Source organism: Anolis sagrei, chromosome 11 (assembly GCF_037176765.1).
Source record: "Anolis sagrei isolate rAnoSag1 chromosome 11, rAnoSag1.mat, whole genome shotgun sequence".
Classification (NCBI taxonomy): Eukaryota; Metazoa; Chordata; class Lepidosauria; order Squamata; family Dactyloidae; genus Anolis; species Anolis sagrei.
In genome coordinates, this window is record NC_090031.1 from 14,584,506 (window position 1) to 14,609,196 (window position 24,691).

At 41.9% G+C, this 24,691-nt stretch overlaps 1 protein-coding gene across 2 annotated transcripts in view; it reads right to left on the reverse strand.

Moving 5' to 3' along the window:
* Window positions 1-11,112: 11,112 nt before the first annotated feature.
* The window catches only part of COL27A1 (collagen type XXVII alpha 1 chain), a 213,135-nt gene continuing 199,556 nt past the window's right edge, over window positions 11,113-24,691 (reverse strand). The window contains exons 57-62 of one of the 2 annotated variants that reach the window (XM_060757312.2): window positions 24,101-24,127; window positions 22,911-22,976; window positions 22,608-22,776; window positions 19,547-19,656; window positions 18,020-18,226; window positions 11,113-15,323 (exon numbers count right to left, since the gene is read on the reverse strand). In XM_060757312.2, coding sequence (XP_060613295.2) covers window positions 15,177-15,323; window positions 18,020-18,226; window positions 19,547-19,656; window positions 22,608-22,776; window positions 22,911-22,976; window positions 24,101-24,127 — 726 coding nt within the window. In that variant the 3' untranslated portion in view covers window positions 11,113-15,176. The remainder of the gene's footprint in view (window positions 15,324-18,019; window positions 18,227-19,546; window positions 19,657-22,607; window positions 22,777-22,910; window positions 22,977-24,100; window positions 24,128-24,691) is intronic. The other variant, XM_067471901.1, reaches the window with a different exon arrangement.

A 24,691-nucleotide genomic window follows, 5' to 3' on the forward strand; every position in this document is an offset into this window, starting at 1 on the left:
TTATAAAGCCATTTTCCTCCCAACCCTGCTATATGCCTGTGAAACGTGGACTGTCTACAGACGTCACAGCCAATTCCTGGAACAATTCCATCAGGCCCTCCAAAGGGGGAAAAGCACTCTGTGCATGGACAGAAGCCAACAAGGTTTGCCTTGTGGCACCATGGCATTGTGTTACACACAGAGGGGGCCACTAAGCACACAAACATAGTGTTTGAGGCAAGGGTGAATATTGGAATTGGCCACCTTGATTAGCATGGAATGGTAAGAATAAGCCAAAGATTAGGTTTATGGAAACACCCACAACTTCCTCCTCCCGCTCCTTTGTCACAGTAATTAGGAAAACATTGCTACGATAAGCACCAAGGCACGTGGCCAGCATTCCTGGGTGTGACATTGAGCTGTCTAGATATGCAAAAATGGGACCAATTTCAAATAGAAGTGATATTCCCTTTTGCCATTTATAAAAGCAGGGTTTATAGCAGGCATGGACGAACTTCGGCCTTCCCAAAGGTGTTTTGGACTTCAACTCCCACAATTCCTAACAGCCACAGGCCCCTTCCTTTTCCCCATGAGCCACTTAAGCTTGAGTTGAAGTTCAAAACAACAGGAGGGCCAAAGTTTGCCCATCCCTGTTTTCAAAAGGTTTGCTGTGAAATTTGATAAATCCCTTGAAGGATGGGAATAAAGCGTTGCATCTGGTGCTGGGAATTACTAGAGAGCCATCCAGGACAAGATAAATGCTGTTTTGATACTCTAAAATATCACAGGTGTAGTTTGTGTTTGGAGCCCCCGGTGGCGCAGTGGGTTAAAGCGCTGAGCTGCTGAACTTGCTCATTGAAAGGTCGTAGGTTCGAATCCGGGGAGCAGCTTGAACTCCCACTGTTAGCCCCAGCTTCTGCCAACCTAGCAGTTTGAAAGCATGCAAATCTGAGTAGATAAATAGGTACCATTCTGGCAAGAAGGTATTGGCGCTCCATGCAGTCATGCTGGCCACATGACCTTGAAGGTGTCTACGGACAACGCTGGCTCTTCGGCTTAGAAATGGAGAAGAGCACCAACCCCCAGAGTCAGACACGATTGGACTTAAGGCCAGGAGAAAACCTTTACCTTTTTCTAATTTGTGTTTAAATGTGGGCCCCATCACAAAACTATTTCATTATGTAGACACAAGTATTTAAAAATTCCAAACACTTCTGACTCCAAGCATTCCAAATAAGGGACACTCAACCTGTAATGAGAAGGAAAAGGCAATGGTGAACCACTCCCAAATGCCTTTCTCCTTGGAAAATGCTCTGATGAGACAATCCAACAGAGTTCTTTTAGGCTAAGGTGATATAATCAATTCCAATTCTAACACAAATAATAATAATCATAATCATAATAATAATAATAATAGCTAACAAATATAGAAAATAAAACAATGGCCCAGTGTTTAGAAACACTTAATATGCATCCTTATTGAAATACAGCCTGAGGCTGATGGGTTCACTATTAGTTTAGAGAGAATTGTGGGATATTCTGATCGATTTCTTGGGGCACAAAGTGATGAAGATTCAAGTCAGAGAAATGATGGTTCTCTCTGGGAGAAACCTGACTCAGAAAGTGCAGGGCTTTGAGGTCAGTCAGAGGAGCCAGAAACTGCAACATTAGACAAGGAGTCATGTGAAGAGCTAAGTGATAAGGAAGGCTCCCAAGAAAAATAAAACATCTGGAGCTACGGAGATCAACAAAAGTATTCATTTACAGATTAGAGCACAAAATAGGCATCATAGGTCAGAGCGATTATGTGGGAAAGTTAGGAATAAAATTCATGGGGAAAGAAATGACTTCATGGGTGCCTATTAATTAGCAAGTTGTTTACCTAAGATTTAGTTCAGGCAACATAGCATTCAAGTGAAGAAACGAGGCCTGAGTTCTTTGGTTCTTGTTTCAAGTCAAGCTTTTGTTTTGGATTTAAGTATCCTGGAAGTGTCCTATGTTCTTGTTTTTGTATTCCTGTTCAAGTTTTACTAAGTATACCTTTCGCCTGTGGATGTATGCTGTATTTGTGACTTTTTGACTATTCCTGGACTGTGTTACCTTGAGATTTGCATGAGACATTTGGATTACTGTTTGGTTATCACCTATTGCTAACCCTTTTTTAGATTATACATCTTCTTTCTTTGATCCTGATTTTTCATATATATTTTATGTGTTTTTACAATAAACCGTTTGCTTATTCTCTGGACTCTTGTGTGATGGTATAGTCATTGGTGTTTCAAGACCCACGGTGCAACAATCCTGTCCCCATTACCAAGCCTTTTCCAATAAGTCACAGTATCTCACAATATGGACAATGTATAGCCTTTGCACCCCACTCCAGGGAGATAGTCAGAAACCTCTCTGTGGAAAAGGGGCTGCAGCGTTCCAATAGTAAATCCAGATATAGCATAGTTCCAAATGCATAACTGCTATGCAATGCTGAGCCATATGGCATTCCAACCCATGTCTGTGACATCACATTGCCATGTTGCCTGCTCCAGGCTAAGATAAACTGGGCATTTGTCATGCCAGCTGGTGCCCATTTCTCACCATTGTGTGACCTAGATTCCCATTAACTATGTGAAAGGGAGCTGAACAATTCAGAATGCCAAAGTACTATTCTGTCCAGGTATCTGTTAGGTTAGGTTAAATTAGAGGAGACCGCCCACTGCCTCTCCCTTAACCCTTTCCTATTCTTTTCTATGGCACACAGCAAACAGAGGGATTGATCAGTAAGTAAACAAACTAGAAAGGTTTGGGGAGAATTCACCATGATTTATTTTTTTGATTTAGGTGATCCTCATTGTCCGAGTAGGATAATCCTCCACAGTGCATCCGTAGGTGACTATGGAGCCCTATTCTTGATCTGCATCTTCTCCCGCAGTGAGGAGATTGGTTTCCAGGTGGAAGATGGTCCCGGTTGGGGCTGGCTTCCTCTTGGCACGTTTCTCTCTTTCACCAAACATTAGTGCCTCTTCAAATTCTGCAGCACTGCTGGTCACAGCTGACCTCCAGCTGGAGCGCTCACAGGCCAGGGCTTCCCAGTTCTCAGTGTCTATACCAGAGTTTTTAAGGTTGGCTTTGAGCCCATCTTTAAATCTCTTTTCCTGCCCACCAACATTCTGTTTTCCATTCTTGAGTTCGGAGTAGAGCAACTGCTTTGGGAGACAGTGGTCGGGCATCCGGACAACGTGGCTGGTCCAGCAGAGTTGATGGCGGAGGACCATCGCTTCAATGCTGGTGGTCTTTGCTTCTTCCAGCATGCTGACATTTGTCCACTTGTCTTCCCAAGAGATTTTCCGGATTTTCCGGAGGCAGCACTGATGGAATCGTTCTAGGAGTTGCATGTGACGTCTGTAGATAGTCCACGTTTTGCAGGGTTGGGAGGACAATAGCTTTATAAACAAGCACCTTGGTATCCCTACGGATGTCTTGGTCCTCAAACACTCTCTGCTTCATTCGGAAAAATGCTGCACTCGCAGAGCTCAGGTAGTGTTTTATTTGTGTCGATGTTGACTTTGGTGGAGAAGTGGCTGCCAAGGTAGTGGAAATGGTCAACATTTTCTAATGTTACACCATTAAGCTGCATCTCTGGCATTGGAGAGGGATTGGCTGGTGACTGCTGGAAGAACACTTTGGTTTTCTCGATGTTCAATGACAGGCTGAGCTTCTTTTATGCTTCTGCGAAGGTGTTTAGAGTGGCTTGTAGGTCTTCTTCTGAATGCGCACAGACAACGTTGTCATCAGCATACTGGAGTTCTATAACAGATGTTGTTGTAACCTTGGTTTTGGCTTTCAGTCTGCTGAGGTTAAATAGCTTGCCAAAAAAAAACATTCACCATGATTTATAGGAGTTGTGCGTATTGGGATGTATAGTTCACCTGAAATCTAAGAGCACTCTTTACTCCACCAATGATGGATCTGGAACTGACTTGGCACACAGATCAACGTTTGGAAAAGCGGACGGCATTGTGCCGCAGAGTTGGTTCATACAGTTTCCCCTTCGGTCATATTTGCTTGAGCAAAAGCCTGGAGTGAAATACAAGACCGTTTCCTGTGAAATGGATTGCTCTCTGCCACAGAAAATTTCCACTGTTGACAGCGGCGACCTCTGAATGCCCCAACAGATGAATCTCTATTTGTGTGTGTGGTTTTTTTTTTTTTTAAAAAATCGAAAGCAATAATAAATAAATAATATCTTAGCTAAAGGTTTCTGGGTTTCTTCCTTGCAGTTTTGCAAAAATCAAGCCAGACCGAGCTAAATATAGAGCTCTGCGCTATCCAGCTGCCCTCAAAATGAGAAGAGAAACTGAAATGAAGCCAGAAAGGATGCTTTTGTGACCTTCGTTATGAACAAACTTAGCTGTCACTTAGAGAAATCCGGTAAAAGGTTCCAGAACAATTTCCCCAGGCCTGTGCTACTGTTGAGGCAAGATCTAATGTACAAAGACACAATTATTATTCCAGTTGACTAAAAGCCAAAACCAAGGTAACAACAACATCTGTTATAGAACTCCAATATGCCGATGATAACATAATCTGTGCACATTCAGAAGAAGACCTACATACCACTCTAAACAGCTTTGCAAAAGCATTCGAGAAGCTTAGCCTCTCATTGAATATTGAGAAAACCAAAGTGCTCTTCTAGCAGTCACTAGCCGATTCATAGAACTCCAATATGCCGATGATAACCTCCTGAAATTATTCCATCAGCATTGTCTCAGGAAAATCTTGCAAATCTCTTGGGAAGACAGGCAAACAAATGTCAGCATGCTAGAAGAAGCAAAGACCACCAACACTGAAGCCATGCTCCTATGCCATAAACTCAGCTGGATTGGCCACATTGTCTGAACACCCAATCACTGTCTTCCAAAGCTATATACTCTCAACTCAAGAATGGGAAAGGGAATGTTGGAAGACAGGAAAAGAGATTTAAAGATGGGCTCAAAGCCAACCTTACAAACTGTGGCATAGACACCGAGAACTGGGAAGCCCTGGCCTGTGAGCACTCCAATTGGAGGTCAGCTGTGACCAGCAGTGCTGTAGAATTTAAAGAGGCATGAATGAAGGGCAAAGGGAAGAAACTTGCCAAGAGGAAGGTGTGTCAAGCCAACCCTGACCAGGATCGCTTTCCATCTGGAAACCAATGTCCTCACTATATGCATGTCAAGAATAGGGCTCCACAGTCACCTATGTATTCATCATCACAACACTACACTTGGAAAGCCATCATACTCAGACAACGAGGGAATCACCTAAGTAAGTAAGTAAAGTAAGTATCCCAGCCTGTTGGGCAGGATATTGGGCTTATAATATAATATAATATAATATAATATAATATAATATAATATAATATAATATAATATATTGTATATACATATAATATTGATAATATTATAATGTAATACAATATAATAATAATACTAACAATATATTATAATATTACAGTATAATGTTATAGTACAATATAGTAATATATAATATAATAATATATATAATAATATAATGTATTTACATATTACTTGTAAGCCTCTCTAAGTCACCTTCGGGGTGAGAAGGGTGGTATATAAATGTCATAAATAAATAAATAAGTTTTTATTCAAAACCATTAATTCAAAGTATTTTTGTGCATTTATGTATATCTTTTTTCCTTCCTTTCAAGTATTGTGCTCAACTATTGCTATGACTTTCCAAGTAATTTCTGGTTTATGGTGTCAGTTGTCCAAGGTCACCCCATAGATTTTCATAGCCAACCATGGATTCCAATCCTAGTATCCACAGTTGTATTCCAACAGTCAAGCCAGTAAGCCACACTGGCTCAATTCTGGCAAATTCAAGTAAATCTAATGTGGAGTGCGTCTACACTGTTGAATGAACATAGTTTAACACTGCTTTAACTGCCATGGTTAGTGCTATGGAATCCTGGGAGTTGCGGTTTTGCGAGGAAACAGCCCTCCTTGGTGTTGTGGAACCACAACTCTCACAATTCCAAAGCATTGAGACAGGGCAGGTAAAGTGATGTCAAACTGCATTAATTCAACAGTGGGAAAGGGCCAGTTGGGAGGAGCACAGAGATAGTGTCAGCTTCTCTAGCCATCGAGGTGTGTGCTGCCACCTGGTGGCAATTTTGGGGTAAATTGGGAAGGAAATGGAACAAAGAATGGAGCAGGGGGTGAAAGAGAGAGGGACAACATTGTTTGGACTGCTTTGTTCTCCTATCTTATGCCTGTTTGTTGCTGTCACCATAAATAAGAAATACTTTGAAGGTTAATTTTGAAGGTGCAACTTGATATTTTTTTGTTTATATTCCTTATGCCAAGAGAAACCAAAACAATTCTCTTTTTCATACTTCTTCCATAATAAGATCACAGAAACCTGAATTTTAAGGAACGGTGTTCAAGAAAGGAAGAGGAGGAAAGGAGACTCACCCACTGCAGACCCTCTGCCTCGCAAACTCCATCCTTTTTGTCCTGTTCTTCAGCCTTCCTGCCATATTGTCCCAAAATTGTCCAGTTAATGTGTGAAACAGGGAGGGCATCCGTGGGATCCTACAAATGGCATATGTTCCAACTCAGCCTCATCTCACAACTTTGCGGGGTGGTTGTCTATAACTGATTGTAAACTGATTTTTTTAAAAGTAAGACTAAAGAATAGCTATATATCATTGATCTTCCAATCATCCATCTATCTATCTATCTATCTATCTATCTATCTATCTATCATCGATCCATCCATCCATCATCTACCTATTATACATCTATCACATATGTCATCTCTATCATCCATCCATTGTCTGTCTATCTGCCTATCTGCCTATCTGCCTATCTGCCTATCTGCCTATCTGCCTATCTATCTATCTATCTATCTATCTATCTATCTATCTATCTATCTAATATCTATCATCCATCCATCCTCCATTTATCATCTATCTACCATCTATCTATCCACCATCTTTCTACCATCATCTATCTATTCAAAATCAATAATCTATTTATTCATTATCAATCATCTATCATCTCTCAATTCTTCCTGTCTCTCTCTCTATCATCTTTCCTTTCCTTCCTTCCTTCCTTCCTTCTTCCTTGTCTATCTATCTTTCTCTCAATCCTTCCTTCCTTCCTTATCTCTATCTATCTATCTATCTATCTATCTATCTATCCTCTTTCTCTGAATCCTTCCTTCCTCCCTTGTCTGTCTATCTATCAATCATCTTTCAATCCTTCCTTCCTTCCTTCCTTCCTGCCTTCCTTGTTTCTATCATCTTTCTCTCCTCCCTCCCTCTTCCTATCATCATTCCCTCAATCCATCCATCCTTCCTTTCTTCCGTTTCTCTGTCATCTTTCTTTCTTTCCTTCCTTCTTTCCTGCTTTCTTGCCTGCCTGCCTGCCTGCCTGCCTGCCTGCCTGCCTGCCTGCCTATCTATCTATCTATCTATCTATCTATCTATCTATCTATCTATCATCCTTCCTTCCTTCCTTCCTTCCTTCCTTCCTTCCTTCCTTCCTTCCTTCCTTCCTTCCTTCCTCTTTCTCTCAATCTTTCCTATCTATCTATCCATCTATCTCCCTCGCTGTGTTGTGAAAAGCTTAAAATGGCCAAATGAAGGCATGTAAAGGGCCTTTTTGAACAAAATCCCCAAAGCTGTGGCTTTTCCCATTACTATAACTTCATCATGGGAAAAGCAGAACCTGGCAAGTTTCTTGCTCCTCTGAGGAAATGTTTTTCTGTATTAAGTTTGTTAAAAAAAACCCTGAAAATTACTTTTAAAGGGATGTATGCCACGTTTCCAAACGTCTACATATATTGGGGTATCGCAGGGAGTTTCTATTCATAATAGGAGTTCTGTATAGTCTTCCTCATTAACAACATGGGCTTCTTGTCACATATTTTTGACCCTGCTTGGATGTGGAAGAGCCCCCCCCCCCCAGTTGGCAAGAATGTATCTGGAATAGAAACTGACTGGGTTGTGTGCCTGCCCCACACACTTTCCTTGTGTGTATCTGGTGTTGTCAGCAAACAAAACCTTCCCCTGCTCCTGTGAATCTGTCCCAGATGCTGCTTTAGAAATATAGGAACCCGAGGGCCATCCAGTCCAACCCCCTTCTGCCAGGTGGAAAAACACAATCCAAGCCCTCCCAATGGATGGCCACCCAGCCTCTGCTTCAAAACCTCCTCTGTTGCACAGCTTTTACCATTGGGAAGTTTTTCCTAATATTCATATTTCTTTCCTTGCAAGTTTAATCCATTTCTCTGTGTTTCTGTAGCAGAAAAAACAGGCTTATGCTTTCCTAAATACTGATTTATTTTTATCTCGATGATGACACTCAAGGCGGCAAGGACATCATTTCAGATATGTAAACACGGTTTCCTCCTCTCAGCCTTCTTTTCTCCAGGCTCAACATCCGTAAATCCCTCCCCTGTTCCTCATAGGGATTCGTGGCTTCGAGACCTTTGACCATTTTGCTCTTCTCCAGACATTTCTAGCTTCTCAATATCTTCCTTGAATTGCTTTGACTAAAACTGGACATAGGGTTATTATTCCATGAGACTAAAGCAGAATAGAGTGGGACTAGGACTTCCTTTGACTCTGTTGAAGATCAGCCACCAGAGGCTATTTTAACCGATGATTTAGAGAAGATTGTAAGCTTTCCTGTGGCACAAAATGTTGGGCTTTCAAATCTGGAAAATTCAAGTCTGGGAAATGATGGTTCTCTCTGTGAGAAAACTGGCTCAGAAAGTGCAGGGCCTCAAGGGCATTCAGGGGAGTCAGAAGTAGCAACAGCAGATAAGGAGTCTAGTGAAGAGCTGAGTGATAAGGAGGGTTCTCATGGGAACCAACCTGTAGCTACGGTGATCAACAAAAATCTTCATTTACAAATCAGAGCTGAAAATAGATTGTGTTATTCAGAGAGATTACATGAGAAAGTTGTGAAAGAAATTTGCAGCAAAAGGGATGATTTCATGTTTAAAGTCAGTTCAGGCAACGCTGCATTAGAGTGAGAAGATAAGCCTGAGTTCTCATGTTTCTAGTTCAAGTCAAGCTCCCTCCCCTTATATAACAATATTTTTATTGTTTCAACTTTACAATTTCTTTCTTACACATGGTTTCCATTGGTGCTCATATTTATACACACTTCATTTCCATATAACATTGTTTTTAATCTTGATTTTGGTTTAATTTATCCTGGAAGTTTTCTATGTTCCTGTACTCCTGTTTAACTTTTACTAGTTATACCTTCTTGATTGTAGATTTAAGCTGTATCAGTGATTTCCGACTGTTCCTGGACTTTTGTCGCCTCTGGAACTTTTGGGTCATTGTTTGGTTATCACCTTTCACTAAACCTTTTTGGATTACAGATCCTTCTTTCTTGTTCCTGATTTTATATGCTTTTTATATGTTTCTACAATAAACTGTTTATATATCTGGACTCTTGTGTGGAGCGGTGGTCATAGGTGTTTCCAGGCCTGAAGTGCAACAGTCTAGAATTCCATTGGCCTTTTTTCACAGCTGCACCATTGTTAACTCATGCTCAGACTCCTAGATCCCTTTCACAGTCATGTTCAGCTTCTTCCTCATAAAGGCTAGGTTTACAGACCTTTGATCATTTTGGTCACCTTTCTCGGGACACCTTCCATCTTTTCCATCTCCTTTTTGAATCGTGTTGCCCAGAACTGGACATAGGTTGATTCCAATCAACCTTTGAATGACGAGGTTTGACCACAGCAGAAGGAAGATGGGGTTATTATTTCCCTGAATTGAGACACTATATTTCAATCAATCTGTGTTCACAAAAGATGCTCAAAGGGCCATTCAATTTTAGGGACTCCCTTACTCCACAAAACAAAGACGTTGAAACTTGGCACATTGTGGCCCAGCATTTAGGAGCAGCCTCTCTGCTTCCATACAGTCATGGATCTCCGTACCTTTAGCCAGCATTCTGGGTGCCGATGTAAGGAATTGTAGTCCAAGATGTTTGAGGAATAGTTAATTGAGAGGAAGCTCAACCTTGATCCAGAGAAGGACAGATGCTGCCTTTGTTGGTCTACTCGTTGAATGACAAGATGTATGAAAGATGTATGGTTGGAGCCTAATTGGGCTGAAGACACAATTCTAAAATATTGAGGTCGGGGGGAAAAACTACACTCAGGAACTGTAATTAAAAGTTGCTGATGACCAGTGACAATTATTAATTGTTGACGTTGTTGACTTAATTTTTTGGGGAAAGCAAAGTGTTTACATTAACAAGAGACATTGGCTCTTTAAGTTAAGGAAATGTTTACAAGGTTTTTGATGTTAAGAAGGAAGTCAACACAAGGCTTACGTTTACCAACACCAATTAAGAAGAGTCAACATCTGTCCAGGAACTGAGATGAAGCCAGGATGTTTCAGGCTGGAAAAAACATATATCATTCATTTACAACTTTGGAACAACATCAACAAGAAATATATGAGACCTTATTACAATAAAAAATGCTATATAAGAGACCTTATTACAATCCAAAATTGTGACAAACAGTTGTGCTGATCACCTGCCATGCTCTGCTCCATGGGAAGGAGAGAGATTGTATATGTATTTGAGACTGGCAGATCTGCAATGGAAAGCAGAAGTCTGGTCACTTGCTTCTTTCTCAGGGAAAGGGAAAAAATGCCTTTTGGGAATTTTGGCGTTTTGAAGTTTTGGGAACTGTGCATTGGTAGGCTGCAAGAAAGCGGAGTCTGGCCTAAGCAGGTGGTTCTCCAGGAAGGAGAAAAGATATGGTAATATTTGGATGAATGAGGATGAATGAATGTGTATGTGTAATGTGAATGCTGAGTGAAAATGTAAATGCTCTTTGCTCATTAGCCAATGTAACTGTAGGTTGTTTGTGAATTCAATATATTTACGTAGAATCTGTATGTCTGTATGTCTAAATGTTGTTCTGTAAAAGTTCTGATACCCTTTCTCTTACTGCAAAATTGCAATAAAAAGAACCTATGCTTTAAAGTTACTGAAAAATTATTCATAACATTTCCAGGCCTGAGTTTTTGCTCCTTCTGTATCTTTTTGTATGAGTCGTCACAACAAGAAAGAAAACGATGTGCCACAAAAGTTTGGTTGCACTGCCTCAGTTTTAAATATTTATTTTAGTGTTGTGTTACTTTTAAAGAATACGAAAGAGAAAGAGAGGAAGGTGGTTAACATGAATGGTGAGGGGAATCACTGCCCTTAGGAGGATAATGAGAATCCACTTGACAAGAGAACAACGAAGACATGGGGGGAAATGGAGACTGAAGATGACACAACATAATAATAATAAAAGGAAATGGAACTTGTGATAATCATTTCACCCCAAAATAAGTTTTGGCGCAGGCAATGGTTTGGGACCAGTCTGTCTTCCCATTTCTTCCCATCCAGATGCTACTGGGAGCACAAATCCAATGCATGGCTGGGGATGATGGGAAATGTCGTCCAAACCCTTCAAGAGAGCACCAGGTTGGAAAAGGCTGGTTTCAGTGACAAATGCCCTTCCCTTAGACTGAGGTATTCTGGGTAAAAAGAACCAAGACCAGAAGGAGAGAATGAATGAGGGAGTGAACGGAGTGAAAGAGAGGATGAGAGGAAAGGGGGGATTGAGAAAATCCAGTTCAAAGCAAGCCAAATAATACACACAGAGTAAGACTCACATATATTTTTACGAAACACAGAGATTCAAAAAGAACAGGCGCCAAAGCCATTCGAAATACAGTACAGCCCCGATTACATTAATATTACATTCCTTATATAGAATTTTTTTTAAAAAAAACGATTATTATAATATTAATCCTCCTCTTTCTTTCTCTCTTTCTCTCTCTCTTTTTTAAACTCCAAATTTACATACAGAGTCTACATTTCTACAAAACAGAATGGGAAGGGGGGGGGAAAAGCAGAACAAAACATAAAGTACCCATCCGAGGCTGACTGAGTGGAGAAGTTAACAAGATACCTCCAAGTTGGATTTCCAGATTGATGTAGATTTCAATGAGAAGGTGTTTCTGTCCCCATTGTATAAACCAGAAGTCGGACTTGCCGAACAGGCAAAAGAGCTTGCATAAATTACAAACCCAGAATCATATGGGAGAAAAGCTAACGTGGATTGAAATCCTTGAGTTGCTGTGAGTTTTCCAGGCTGTCTGGCCAAGTCCCAGAAGCATTCTCTCCTGACGTTTTGCCCACATCTATGATAAGCATCCTCTGAGGTTGTGAGGTCTGTTGGAAACTAGGCAAGTGAGAGAAGCCCCAAGTTAAAGGCTGTTGTGTGTGAAGCTGCAGTGTGAAAGCCACTGTGTGAAGCTCCTGTGTAAGTTTACTGTGAGAAGAGGCTCTGTGAGAGCGAAGCTTTTTATCTGCATGAGAAAGAAGCCCAGCGTGGAAGCAAAGATGGAAGTATTCATTGCCATGAAATTGCTTATGTCTTCTTCATACAAGCCGCTATTCAATGGCCAAATGCAAGGTCCCACAGCCAAGTCTTGAGTTTCCTTCTAAAGGACAGGAGGGAGGTGGCCAATCTGATGTCTTTGGGGAAGGAATTCCACAGACGGAGAGCCACTGTTGAGAAGGCCCTGTCTCTTGTCTCCACCAATCGCGTTTGCGACGGTGGTGGGATTGAGAGGGCTTCTCCAGATGATCTTAAACTTTGTGATGATTTGTAGCAGGAGATACATTCGGACATGTAGTCTGGCCCGGAACCGTTTAGAGCTTTAAAGGTTAAAACCAGCACTTTGAATTGTACTCAGAAACAGATCGGCAGCCAGTGGAGCTGGCATAACAGAGGAGTTGTATGTACACCGCTCCGGTGAGCAACCTGGCTGCTGACTATTGGACCGATTGAAGCTTCTGGGTAGTCTTCAAAGGCAGCCCCACATAGAGCGCATTGTAGTAGTCTAGTTGCAATAGTATAGCCCAGTATAACCCAGTACAGACAATATTGAGGCTGAATGGCATTCTAAGCAAGTGGACTGACTTTTGAAAGGTTGAATGCCATCAATTATGCCACATGGTCATTTAAAACATGGTCATGTTGGTCTTTATTTACTGTACTGATTTTACAGTTTTTAAATACTGGTAGGTAGACCCAACAAAGGATTCCCCAGGCAGCAGCCAGCCAGGCTTTGAAGCTACAAGGCCATTAAATGCTAATCAAGATGACCAATTGCAACATTCACGTAGACAAGAGTTCTTTCTCCCACCCTAGACATTATTCCACAGCTGGTTAATTACCAGCTGCAATAGATTACTGCCAACCGGAAGGTGACAGGTTGGAAGCCCCAGTTGGATTGAGCACCTGACTGTTAAGCCCAGCTTACTGTCCACCTAAGCAGTTTGAAAACAGCTGAGCTGTGAATAGAGAAATTAGGGATGGCTTAAAGAAGGGAGGTATTTTACAACACTGTAAAATGACAGCAGTCAAAGAGAAAGGAGGAAATTGATCAAATTTGACTTGGCGTGATAGTGGATGAGCAGCAGCTCCTCCTGTGGCCGGAATCAAGCATAACCTCCAGGCACCAAAGTGGAAATGCCAAAAATACCTTTATCTGTCTGTCTGTCTAGAAAACTGCATTGAATGTTTGCTGTGCATTTGTGCATTGTGATCTGCTCTGAGTCCCCTTCATGGTGAGAAGGGGGGGATATAAATACTGTAAATAAATAATAATATATAAATCTCATTTGCCTCGTTTCCAACAGACCTCACAACCTCTGAGAATGCCTGCTGTAGATGTGGGCAAAACGTCAGGAGAGCATGCTTCTGGAATATAGCCATACAGCCCAAAAAACTCATAGCAATGTAGTGATTTCGGCCATGAAAGCCTTCAACAACACATTAAATTCCTTGAGTTTACCTGTCTCCTCTCCCTGTCTTTCTTGCCTGATTGGTTCTCTTGCAGCCAAATGTGTTGGTAAGACACACAAGTAAAACACATAGGCACGTACACACACATACACACACATACACAGAGAACAGCAGAAGCATGTGTTTAGTTTTTTTTACAAGCTCTAAGAAAACTCTAAGAAAAGCTTTTACTTTTTTTGTACACAACCATGACAAAAATATAAAACGACTTGTTAACAGAAAACCTGGATTCCAAAGAACATACCAAACCTTCCCCCCCGCCCCGCATAAAATATTTAATGCACTTTTTAAGTTAAAGATCAATTTGTCGTTGTTGCCTCGAAGATCACAACGTCCCTCACCCGATCCCCTCCCTTTCCTCTCAGCTCTGCTTCCAAAGTGGAGGATTCAGCAAAGGAGTCTGCGACGAGACACTGTAGCACCTCTTAGAACCTTAAATAGTTTTAGTCATATATAAAATAACACACTTCTTGTTCGAAAAATAACACAAAAAGCACCAGGTATTTCACAGTGAGAGGTAGAATCAAATGAAACAAACCCATCCCCTCTCTTTCATGATGTCTCTCTGATTTTTTCTTGTTCGATTTAGCACCAATCGCTCCGTTCCTGTTTTGGTTCTCCCCTCCTCATAAACCTATGGAAAGGAATTTCGTTTTCCCGCAAAGGGGACGAAGGATCGCACTTGGTTTTATTTTTTTGCCTTAAATAATATATAATATATATATTTATACTTTTTCTTCTTTTTTTCTCTAATATTGCACATCAAAATGCTTCCTGTTCCAGAACAACAAGCAAGATGAAATGAGTTGACAAAGCTGTCTTTTCCAAGACTTATTCCTATCTCATTCCACAAACCCTGCCCTGTTTTGTGTCCGCAATCCCTGGAAAGCCACATTTGGTATCGGAGGGACCAGGCAGGATTATTATTATTATTATTATTATTATTATTATTTTGCGATATCTCATCTACCATCTTCTTTGGCCGAAGGAAGATATTCCGAAAATCTTTGGATGTTGAATCCGCTCCGTTCAACTGGCCTCCGCTTCAATTTCCTGATTCATGTCATGTTTCTGCGAAAACCAACGTTCCCTTTGCTCTCTCTGTGTTGGAAGAAACAAGAGTCCAATGGACCCTGGATTCATGGTGGTTTTTCGTGGTCCAAACACGGAAGGGCCAGTCCACTAGAAGCTCACTGAGCTTTGGGAGCAGATGAGCCCTTTGCTCAGCGACACCCCGTCTCCAAAACAGAGAAAGCCAACGCTTGAAGGACAACAGAGGCTGCCCTTTAGAGAAAACATACGGGTCCAACCTCAAGGAGATACTGCTGGCCAGACTCTGAGGGCAGAAGGTTGTGGACGCTGACGATGGGCAGCTGGTGCAGGTCCTGCGTTCGAAATGTAAAGAGAGCCTGGTGCCATTGTCCATCCTGAACCTGAATGCAAAGGGAAGGCGGAAGAAGAAGGTTAGCACTTGGATGGGAAGCCACCAACCAATAATAATAATAATAATAATAATAATAAATTTTATTTATACCCCACTCCATCTCCCTAAAGGGGACTGACTCAGTGTGGCTGACATGAGGCCACGCCCATCAGTACAATACACAACAATATAACACAAGAACATAATAAAACCAAAAAATAAAATACATGAAATGCAAAACAATGTAATAAGCAACACAACAATATAAAATCAGACATTAAAACAGGGCCAAATTCAGGACAAAATTTTAAAGCACTGGGAGATAGGACAATGTCAAACATCAGGAGGAGGATCTGGGATGAGAAAGGATTTAATTGCACGAACCATAAGATAGAGGGCTATTGAGGTCATTTTGTGAAAGGTTTTTGGTCAGGGAGTATATTACGTTCAATCACTGAAGGCGCATTGGAATAACCAGGTTTTCAGATTCCTCCTGAAGATTGCCAGCATGGGAGCTTGCCTAATATCTCTGGGGAGTAAGTTCCAGAGCCGAGGGGCCACCACAGAGAAGGTCCGCTCTCTTGTCCCCGCAAGTCACACTTGTGATGCAAGAGCAAGAGAAGAGCCTCTCCAGAAGATCGAAGAGATCATATGGGTTCGTAAATGGAAATGTGGTCGCAAAGGTAGGTGGGTCCCAGACCATTCAGGGCTTTGTAGGTCAAAACCTGTATTTTGAATTGGGCCTGGAAAATAAAAGGCAGCCAGTGGAACTCCTTAAACAGGAGGGTTGACCGCTCTCTGTAATCTGCACCAGTTAATAATCTGGCTGCCGCCTGTTAGACCAATTGGAATTTCCGGACCGTCTTCAAGGGCAGCCCCACGTAGAGCGCCTGTAAGAATGGCCAGGTGCTGCAGGCCATTCTTTCAGAAAAAGGAACTTGGGGGGTGGGGAACCACCTCCGAGGATTCCTTGCCTAAGAAAACACAATGAGATGGTGTGGCTATACAGCAGCACATGACTTGAATCATAGAATCATAGAGTTGGAAGTTGTGTATAAAGCCCTGGCCCAATTTATCTGTCCGAATGCATCTCCTGCTATTTATTTATTTATTTATTTCCTATATTTATACCCCACCCTTCTCATCCCCGGGGGTGCCATAGATACACAACATATATAGACAGACACACAGAGGCTAGTTAACTTTCCAGCTTCATGAGGGGTATGCTTTTTGAATTTCGGCCACCGGGGGAGCTGTTGTTTCACCATCCATTTGTGACAATGATGGAGTACTTCCTCATTCTTTTGAACACTGCTGGAGAGTTTTATGGCATTCTAAATTAGTTAAATTCGTGAAAAGAAGGGGCCAGGGGACAGTTCCATCTTGTCTCCTGTATATGTCATCATTTTGGAACCCCTCCCCCAGCACCAACTGCCGCTCTGCGTCAGACTAAAGAGAGAGCGGGGCAGAAGACAGTTCCATCTTGTCTCCTGTGCTATCTTAATAATATAATATAATATAATATAATATAATATAATATAATATAATATAATATAATATATCAGATCTGCATATCTGGAAGAGATTGGCATAAACCGTAGGGGTGATGCAGATATTTGGGATTGTGAAATAGCTGATCTATTTTAACCTTTGTTTTAACCTTCGTTTTTAAGTTTTGTGGTTTGAAAATTTACTATTATATGTGTTTTATTACTGTGTATATGTGTTTTGTGTGTGTATATATGTGTGTGTATGTGTGTGTGTGTATTTGTGCATATGTGTATATATATGGTAACGGCGCTCCATGCAGTCATGCCGGCCACATGACCTTGGAGGTGTCTACGGACAACACTGGCTCTTTGGCTTAGAAATGGAGATGGGCACCACACCCCAGAGTCAGACATGACTGGACTTAATGTCAGGGGATTACCTTTACCTTTTATGGTAATGTATTTTTTTATTTTTTGGCTTTTTAAGTCTCTTTCGCTATGTTTTCCAGTGTTTTTATGAGTTATGGTCACCTGTTGGCCTGATAGGTGTACTGTGTCCAAATTTGGTGTCAATTCACCCAGTGGTTTTTGAGTTATGTTAATCCCACAAACAAACATTACATTTTTATTTATATAGATAATTATATAGATAATACAATATAGTAATATTTAATACTGATATTGTACTATGCTAATAAAATATTGTATGTATATTTATATCTTGTCAGCCGCTCTGAGTCCCCTTCGAGGTGAGAAGGGCGGCATATAAATGTCGTAAATAAATACATTAAATTAGCCTCCCCGCATAAGCGGTACCTAAATTTCCTACTTGACAGGTGCAACTGTCTTTTGGGCTGCAAAGGTCGACAGCAAGCTAGACAAATGGTCGGGAGCTTACTCCGAACCGGGCTGGCTTAGAACTCATGACCTTTCGGTCAGTAGTGATTTTAATGCAGCTGACTCCCAGCCAGCTATACACAATTCTATGATTGTATGATTCTACACCCACATTTCTGCATCATGGCTCTTGAAGAGGCTGTAGTCCCTTCTCATTGACAGAAGATGGCAATGTGGCTTTACAGAAAAAGGCACTAGGCTCAACAAAAGGGTGAAATAAGGAAGGCATTCCCAAATAAACACGGAGAACATGTTCCAGGATGTGGGCTGCAAAGCTTGCTCCCAGGTCCTCCTAAGGCAGTTCGTGAGCTGTTCTTACCTGGCAATCGTTGGCTACGACTTCAGGCATGAGCTGTCCACCAGCTTCGAAGATCTGCCCATTCCAGGCCTTGAAACGCACAGACGTCTCGGAAGGCCCTTCCTGCCACACAGGCATGTTCAAGCAGTGAATGGTGATGTTCTGGACCACCTCGGAGCTCAAGAGGTTGAGGAAATTCATTTGCACTCTTCCGATGTCGAAGTCCAGCTGGGTGGGATTTGGGAGAGATGGAAACCCACAATGAAGATCAGAGTCAAGCATCCAACCTCTGCCATTCAGGTGGGCAGAATGGATTGTCACACAACTAGTGGTGGCTAATCACTTCATAACACTTACTACATTCCACTGAGTGCTACACTAAAAATCTGGGAGTCATAGTTTTCCAAGCTCCATACCCTTCTCTTGGTGCATTTACAGTATGGAATGAATGCCCTTGCACCCCACTTTAAATGCCACGGCTCCATGCAATGAAGTCCTCCTAAGAGTGATAGTTTCCCAAGGTCCATGCCTTTCTCTTGGTGCATTTACATTATGGAATGAATGCTCTTAGAGCCCACTTTAAATGCCATAGCCCCATACTATGTGGTCCTGGGAGTTATAGTTTCCCAAGGCCCATACCCTTCTCTGGATGCATCTGCACTGGAGAATAAATGCAGTCAGGACCCATTTTAAATGTCATTATTATTATTATTATTATTATTATTATTATTATTATTATGTCATGTCGCCATGCTATGCAGTCCTGGGAATCATAGTTTCCCAAGGTCCATACCCTTCTCTTGGTGCAATGAATGGAATGAACACCCTTGCACCCCACTTTAAATGACATGGCTCCATGCAATGGAGTCCTCCTAGGAGTAATAGTTTCCCAAGGTCCATAGCCTTCTCTTGACGCATTTACACTATGGAATGAATGCTCTTGGATCCCACTTTAAATACCATAGCCCCATACTATGTGGTCCTGGAAGTTATAGTTTCCCAAGATCCATAGCCTTTTCTTGATGCATTTACACTATGGAATGAATGCTCTTCGATCCCACTTTAAATACCATAACTCCATACTATGTGGTCCTGGAAATTATAGTTTCCCAAGGTCCATACCCTTCTCTGTGGGGAAGTCATAGAAGGTAGGGAAAACATCAGTTTCATTAAAAAAACAGAGTAAGACTGAGCTCTCCTTTGCTCTCCACTGCACATACTTCCCTTCCTAAAGTAACATTCCCCAGCAGCTAATCCCCAGATTGGAGTAACACATGCAGCTAGGAAGCATGTTTCCCACATGAACAGAAGTAAAGCCAGTCTTAAACATGCTTCTATCTGTTTTGTAAAATATTCAGTGGATTGCCAGTTCACTGCCTTCAAGCCAGTAGTATTTTGTACTTCGGCCCTCAGGAGCCCAACCCAGTACAGCTGAAGCTCAGGGATTCTGGTTGGGAACCATTGTCCTGCATTATCACCATCACCATCATCATCATCATCATGCATTAACCAATGTGGTTTGTGACTCTGGCCTGCAACTTCGCATACCTTTGAGGCCACGATGGGGTTGAGGCAGGTCTGTCCTCCTTGGGTGAAGTTACAAGTAACCTGAATGCTGTCTGAAGTGCATCCAAGGTTAGGGTCAATCCAGTAGGTACCTAAGGAAAGAAGGCACGCATAAGGCCACTTTGTTTGTGGTGTCTTTGCTTTGTGGGATTGGTAATTCTTCACATTTCTCTCTTGCTTTTTATCAAAAACTAACTGCCAGGCGTTGCTGTGGCCCAGTCTGGTGATCTCAAAAATAAAATAATGAGAAAGTGTTGGCTTCTACTATATCTAATTTCTTGATGCTTGTGGATGAACAGTACTTCCTATTGTTTCTTTGTCAGTGTTGACGTAGAGATTGTCTGGTTTGCCTACTCTGGACCATGGAACATATTATTGTTCTTCTGTCACAAGAAATTCAATGTGCAGATTTGACAAATATGAATTTAATATGATGTGTGGGAATGAATGGAAGGATGCATGGATGAATTTTGGAAACATCAGTAAAAGACCAAGGCCGGCAGTAACTACCTGCTTGCTAAAACTGTGATCAAAACCTTCTAATGAGAATTGATAAGAACTGTGACAATGGTTCTTTCAAGTTAAGGAAATGTTTGCAACATTTCTTATGTTAAGAAGGAAGTCAACATAAGATCAACACCAATCAAGAAGATCAACATCTGGCCAGAAAACTGAGATGGAGCCAGGATGGAAGAAGTCTATCATTAATCTACAACTTTGGGACTACGTCAACAGAATATTCCTATAAAAGACTCAGTCTAATAATGCTCACATTGTGACAGACAGAGACGTTGTTCACCCGCTATGCTCTGCTCCATGGGAAGGAGAGAGATAGTGTACCTATGGATAGTGGCAGATTTGCAGTCTGGTCACTGGGGCTTCTTTCTCAAGGGAAGAGGAAGAAGTGCGCTTTTGGAGTCTTAGGTTTTGTGCAGGGAGTCAGGTTCTGCTGTATGGAAAACAGAGATCTGCCCCTTGGCATTGTTCTTAGGGAAGAAGTTTTGGCATTTCAGCATTTTGAAGTTCTGGCATTATGGAAGTTATGGAACTATACGTTGGCAGGCTGCAGGGAAGCAGGGTCTGGCGTAACAGATGCTTCTCCAAGGAGGGAGAAAAGGATATGGTAATATCTGGATGCATGTGGATGAATGTGTGTACACGTATGTGAATGTTGAGTGAAAATGTTATTCCCCTTTGTTTGTTAACCAATGTAATTGTAAATCCAATGTAGTTGCATAGAATCTGTATGTCTGTATGTCCAATGTCATTCTTTGTCTAAATGTTTTCCTTAATCTGATATACCTTCTCACACTGGAAATTGCAATAAAAAGAACCTATGCTTCAAAGTCATTGAAAAGTCATTCATGACACTTCTTTAGGGGTCCCTTTCAAATCTATGATATTATATCTGTGTGTGTGTGAATCATATCTATCTATATCTATGGCTGGATGGCTCTTTGTCAGGAGGGCTTTGATTACATTTTCTTGCCCTGGTGAAGGGAGTTGGACTGGATGGCCTTAAGTACCGTATATTCCGGCATATAAGACGACTGGGTGTATAAGACGACCCCCAACTTTTCCAGTTAAAATATAGAGTTAAGACCACTCCCATGCATAAGACTACACCCGCGTATAAGATGACCCCTGACTTTTGAGAAGATTTTCTTGGGTTTAAAAGTAGTCTTATACGCCAGAATATACTGTATTTTCTGTTGGTCATGGGGGTTCTGTGTGGGAAGTTTGCCCCAGTTCTCTCGTTGGTGGAATTCAGAATGCTCTTTGATTGAAGGTGAACTATAAATCCCAGTAACTACAACTCCCAAATGCCAAGGTCTATTTCCCTCAAACTCCATCTGTCTTCATATTTGGGCATATGGAATATCCATACCAAGTTTGGTCCAGATCCATCATTGTTTGAGTCCACAATGCTCTCTGGATGTAGGTGAACTACAACTCCCAAACTCAAGGTCAATGCCCACCAAACTCTTCTAGTGTTTTCTGTTGGTCATGGGAGTCCTCTGTGCCACGTTTGGTTCAATTCCATAATTGGTGGGGTTCGGAATGCTCTTTGATTGTAGGTGAACTATAAATCCCAGCAACTACAAGTCCCAAATGACAAAATCAATTTTTTTGACTGATGGTCACTCCTTGGGTTAGTAGGTGTCTTGTGGCCAAATTTGGTGGCAATTCATCCAGTTGTTTTTGGGTTATGTTAATCCCACAAACGAACTTTACATTTTTATTCATATAGATAGATGGATAGCGCAGGAAGGCAACTTGGTCAAGGCATCAGTATGGAATGGGAACTCTAGTTAGGCCTGAAGAATAAATGAAGTGCAGATGCAGCATGGCTTAGCCCTGCAGTGTCATTTCTCTAGCATTATCTAGGCTCAGCGTTGCATATAGCAAAATCTCTTCCATTCAGTGGCAATATTTGTTCCTGGTTCAAACCCGAACTCAGGTCAAACTTCTGCCAAGATCCTATTGAGTTTGGCACAGCACAGAGCATTGTGTGTTGTCGAAGGCTTTCATGGCCGGAATCACTTGATCGCTGTGAGTTATTCTGGACTAAAAGGCTATGTTGCAGAAGCATACTCTCCTGACATTTTACCCACATCTATGAAAGGCATCCTCAGAGGTTGGGAGGTCTGTTGGAAACTAGGAAAATTGGGTTTATATATTTGTGGAACAATGTCCAGGGTGGGAGAAAGAACTCTTGCCTGCTTGAGGCAACTGTGAATGTTGCATTTGGCCACCTTGATTAGCACTGAATGACACTGCAGCTTCAAGATCTGGTTGCTTACTGCCCGGGGGATCCTTTGTTAGGAGGTGTTAGTTGGCTCTGATTGCTTCATGTCAGGAATTCCCCTGTTGTTAGGAAGGCAGGGTTGACAATGACATGAGCAGAACGGCTGGTGACAGGCTGACTGGGAGGTCCCTCATTCAAAGTCTTGCCATAAGTTGAAGTCAATTTGACAATAGTTAACAATCACCATTGGAAAAGCCCAATTTTTCTGTTCCAGGGAATCTGTATGACACATACCATCCTGCATCTTCTGTTCACAGTTCATGAGGTCTCTACAGATGCGGGCAGGGTTCTCCTTTGTCCCAAGGGGTCTCTTGATGCTCTGGATGAGGGTGCTGAGGTAGTGCAGAGTCTTGAAGATCTCCCCGCCCTGGTCCAGCATTGGAAGGTCTGGTTGCTGATAGTTCTGCCCAGAACAAAGAGCAGAGAGGTAGGAAGAGGGAGTAAGCCAGGACTGCACATTAGTCAATTGGGTTCATCTCCTCCTGTATGTTGGGGACTGGTATAGGAGGCTGCAGAAATGGTGTACTCACAACATACCTCAGACTTGAAGACAGTGCTGGCATGCCTCACTGCTTGAAAAGATGCACCAAAGTCATCTTGCTGCTGGTAAAGAGGAAGCAAACACGAGACACTTGTAAGTGAGCGCTAGGAGCCAAGCATTACTCTGTAATAACATTTGCAATACACAAGCTTACAGACTTTTATTGAACAAATAGTGTGTGTAGAACAAATAGTGTGTGGTATTTGCACAAAAGCCTGACTCCATTTAACATTGTAAATATATAAGCTATGGTTCTGGGGGGTCATATTTAGTTTATGTATATAGGACCAGGCTTTAGCACAGCAGGCTAACCACCACACGCAGTAAATCTTGCCAAGCAAAAGGTTGACAGTTCGAACCTCGGGTCAGGGTGAGCTCCTGACATTTAGCCCAGCTTTTGCCTACGTACCAGTTTTGAAAAAAGCAGGGAGGTATTTAAGGCACCCATAAGGAAAGGACAGAAAATGCTGGCAATTCGATCAAGGAGGAAGTTTACAAACAAAGCTCTTTGGCAGGGAAACTGGAGTGACAGCACCCCCCTGTGGCCAGAACCAAGCACAGCCTCCAAGAGGCCGAAGTTGGGAAAGCCTCTATCTATCTATCTATCTATCTATCTATCTATCTATCTATGACAGTTGTCTGTCTTGTCAGTGTGTGACGGCATTGAATGTTTGCGGTATATGTGTTCTGTGATCTGCTCTGAGTCCCCTATTGGGTGAGAAAGGCAGAATATAAATACTGTAAATAAATAAATGGCCTAAAAACTCTACAGGCATCAGATCCTGTCTAGTCTTGGAAGCAAACCAAGATCAGTCCTGGTTGTACTTGGATGGGAGGCGGTCAATGGATACCAGGTGCTGGAGGGTCTATTTTGGAGGAACGAAATGGCCAAACCTTGTTTGCTAAAGAAATCTCCATGAGATTCATGGGGTCAAAATAAGTTGGAGTCAACCTGAAGGCTCATTACAACAATACACTTGCATCTTTGCTTAGGCTACTTGGCAGATCAGATTTTTAAACCATGGGACTTTCATGTACCAACATGAAATCCTTGTGACAATGAGACGATAAAATGTCTGCCATTTGTCCCTGTTTCGTCTTCTTTACAAATCTGCTCTCATGTGGTGAAACACAACTGCAAGGAACTTGCAAAATTACAAACAGAATGAAATCCTGGAGAACTTACAAATATAGCTGGGATTCCTGGAGGGCCCTACAAAGTCAAGAGAGAAGGCAATACATCAGATATATCAATCAAACTCTTTGGGACATAGCTCTCAATCCTTTAAAGAAGTAATTCACTGTATGGGGTCTGATCAAAGATGCAGCTGGGGAGGATTAATTAGGCATCTGCTACCCTTATTAATTATCCTTAAGTTCCCTAAATTTCTAGCACTGCATTAACTTAAATCTTCAGCTGAATATTTAAATACATTTCAGATCTCCAAAGAAAGCAGGCTGTCAGTTTCCAAGGGAATGCAGACATATGTTGTAATTCAGCCATTGATTGTGCCTAATGTCAATAAGGAAGGGGAACATGGGTTTCTGGGCCTGCTGAGCCTGCGAGCCTGCATGAGATTTTAAGTCCTGAAACTGGGCATTCTGTGTCTCCTGCAGTTACTGAAAGCGAAGGTCACATTCCAGAGAGGGGCCCAGAGAAGTCTTTCTCTAGGGAAGCAAGTTCAGAGGATGAACTGCCAGGTGAAAGGGGGAATGAGCTGATAGATAAGGAGTCTCAGCTTTCGCAAATTCCAAGCTGATTCACAGACTCAGTGAA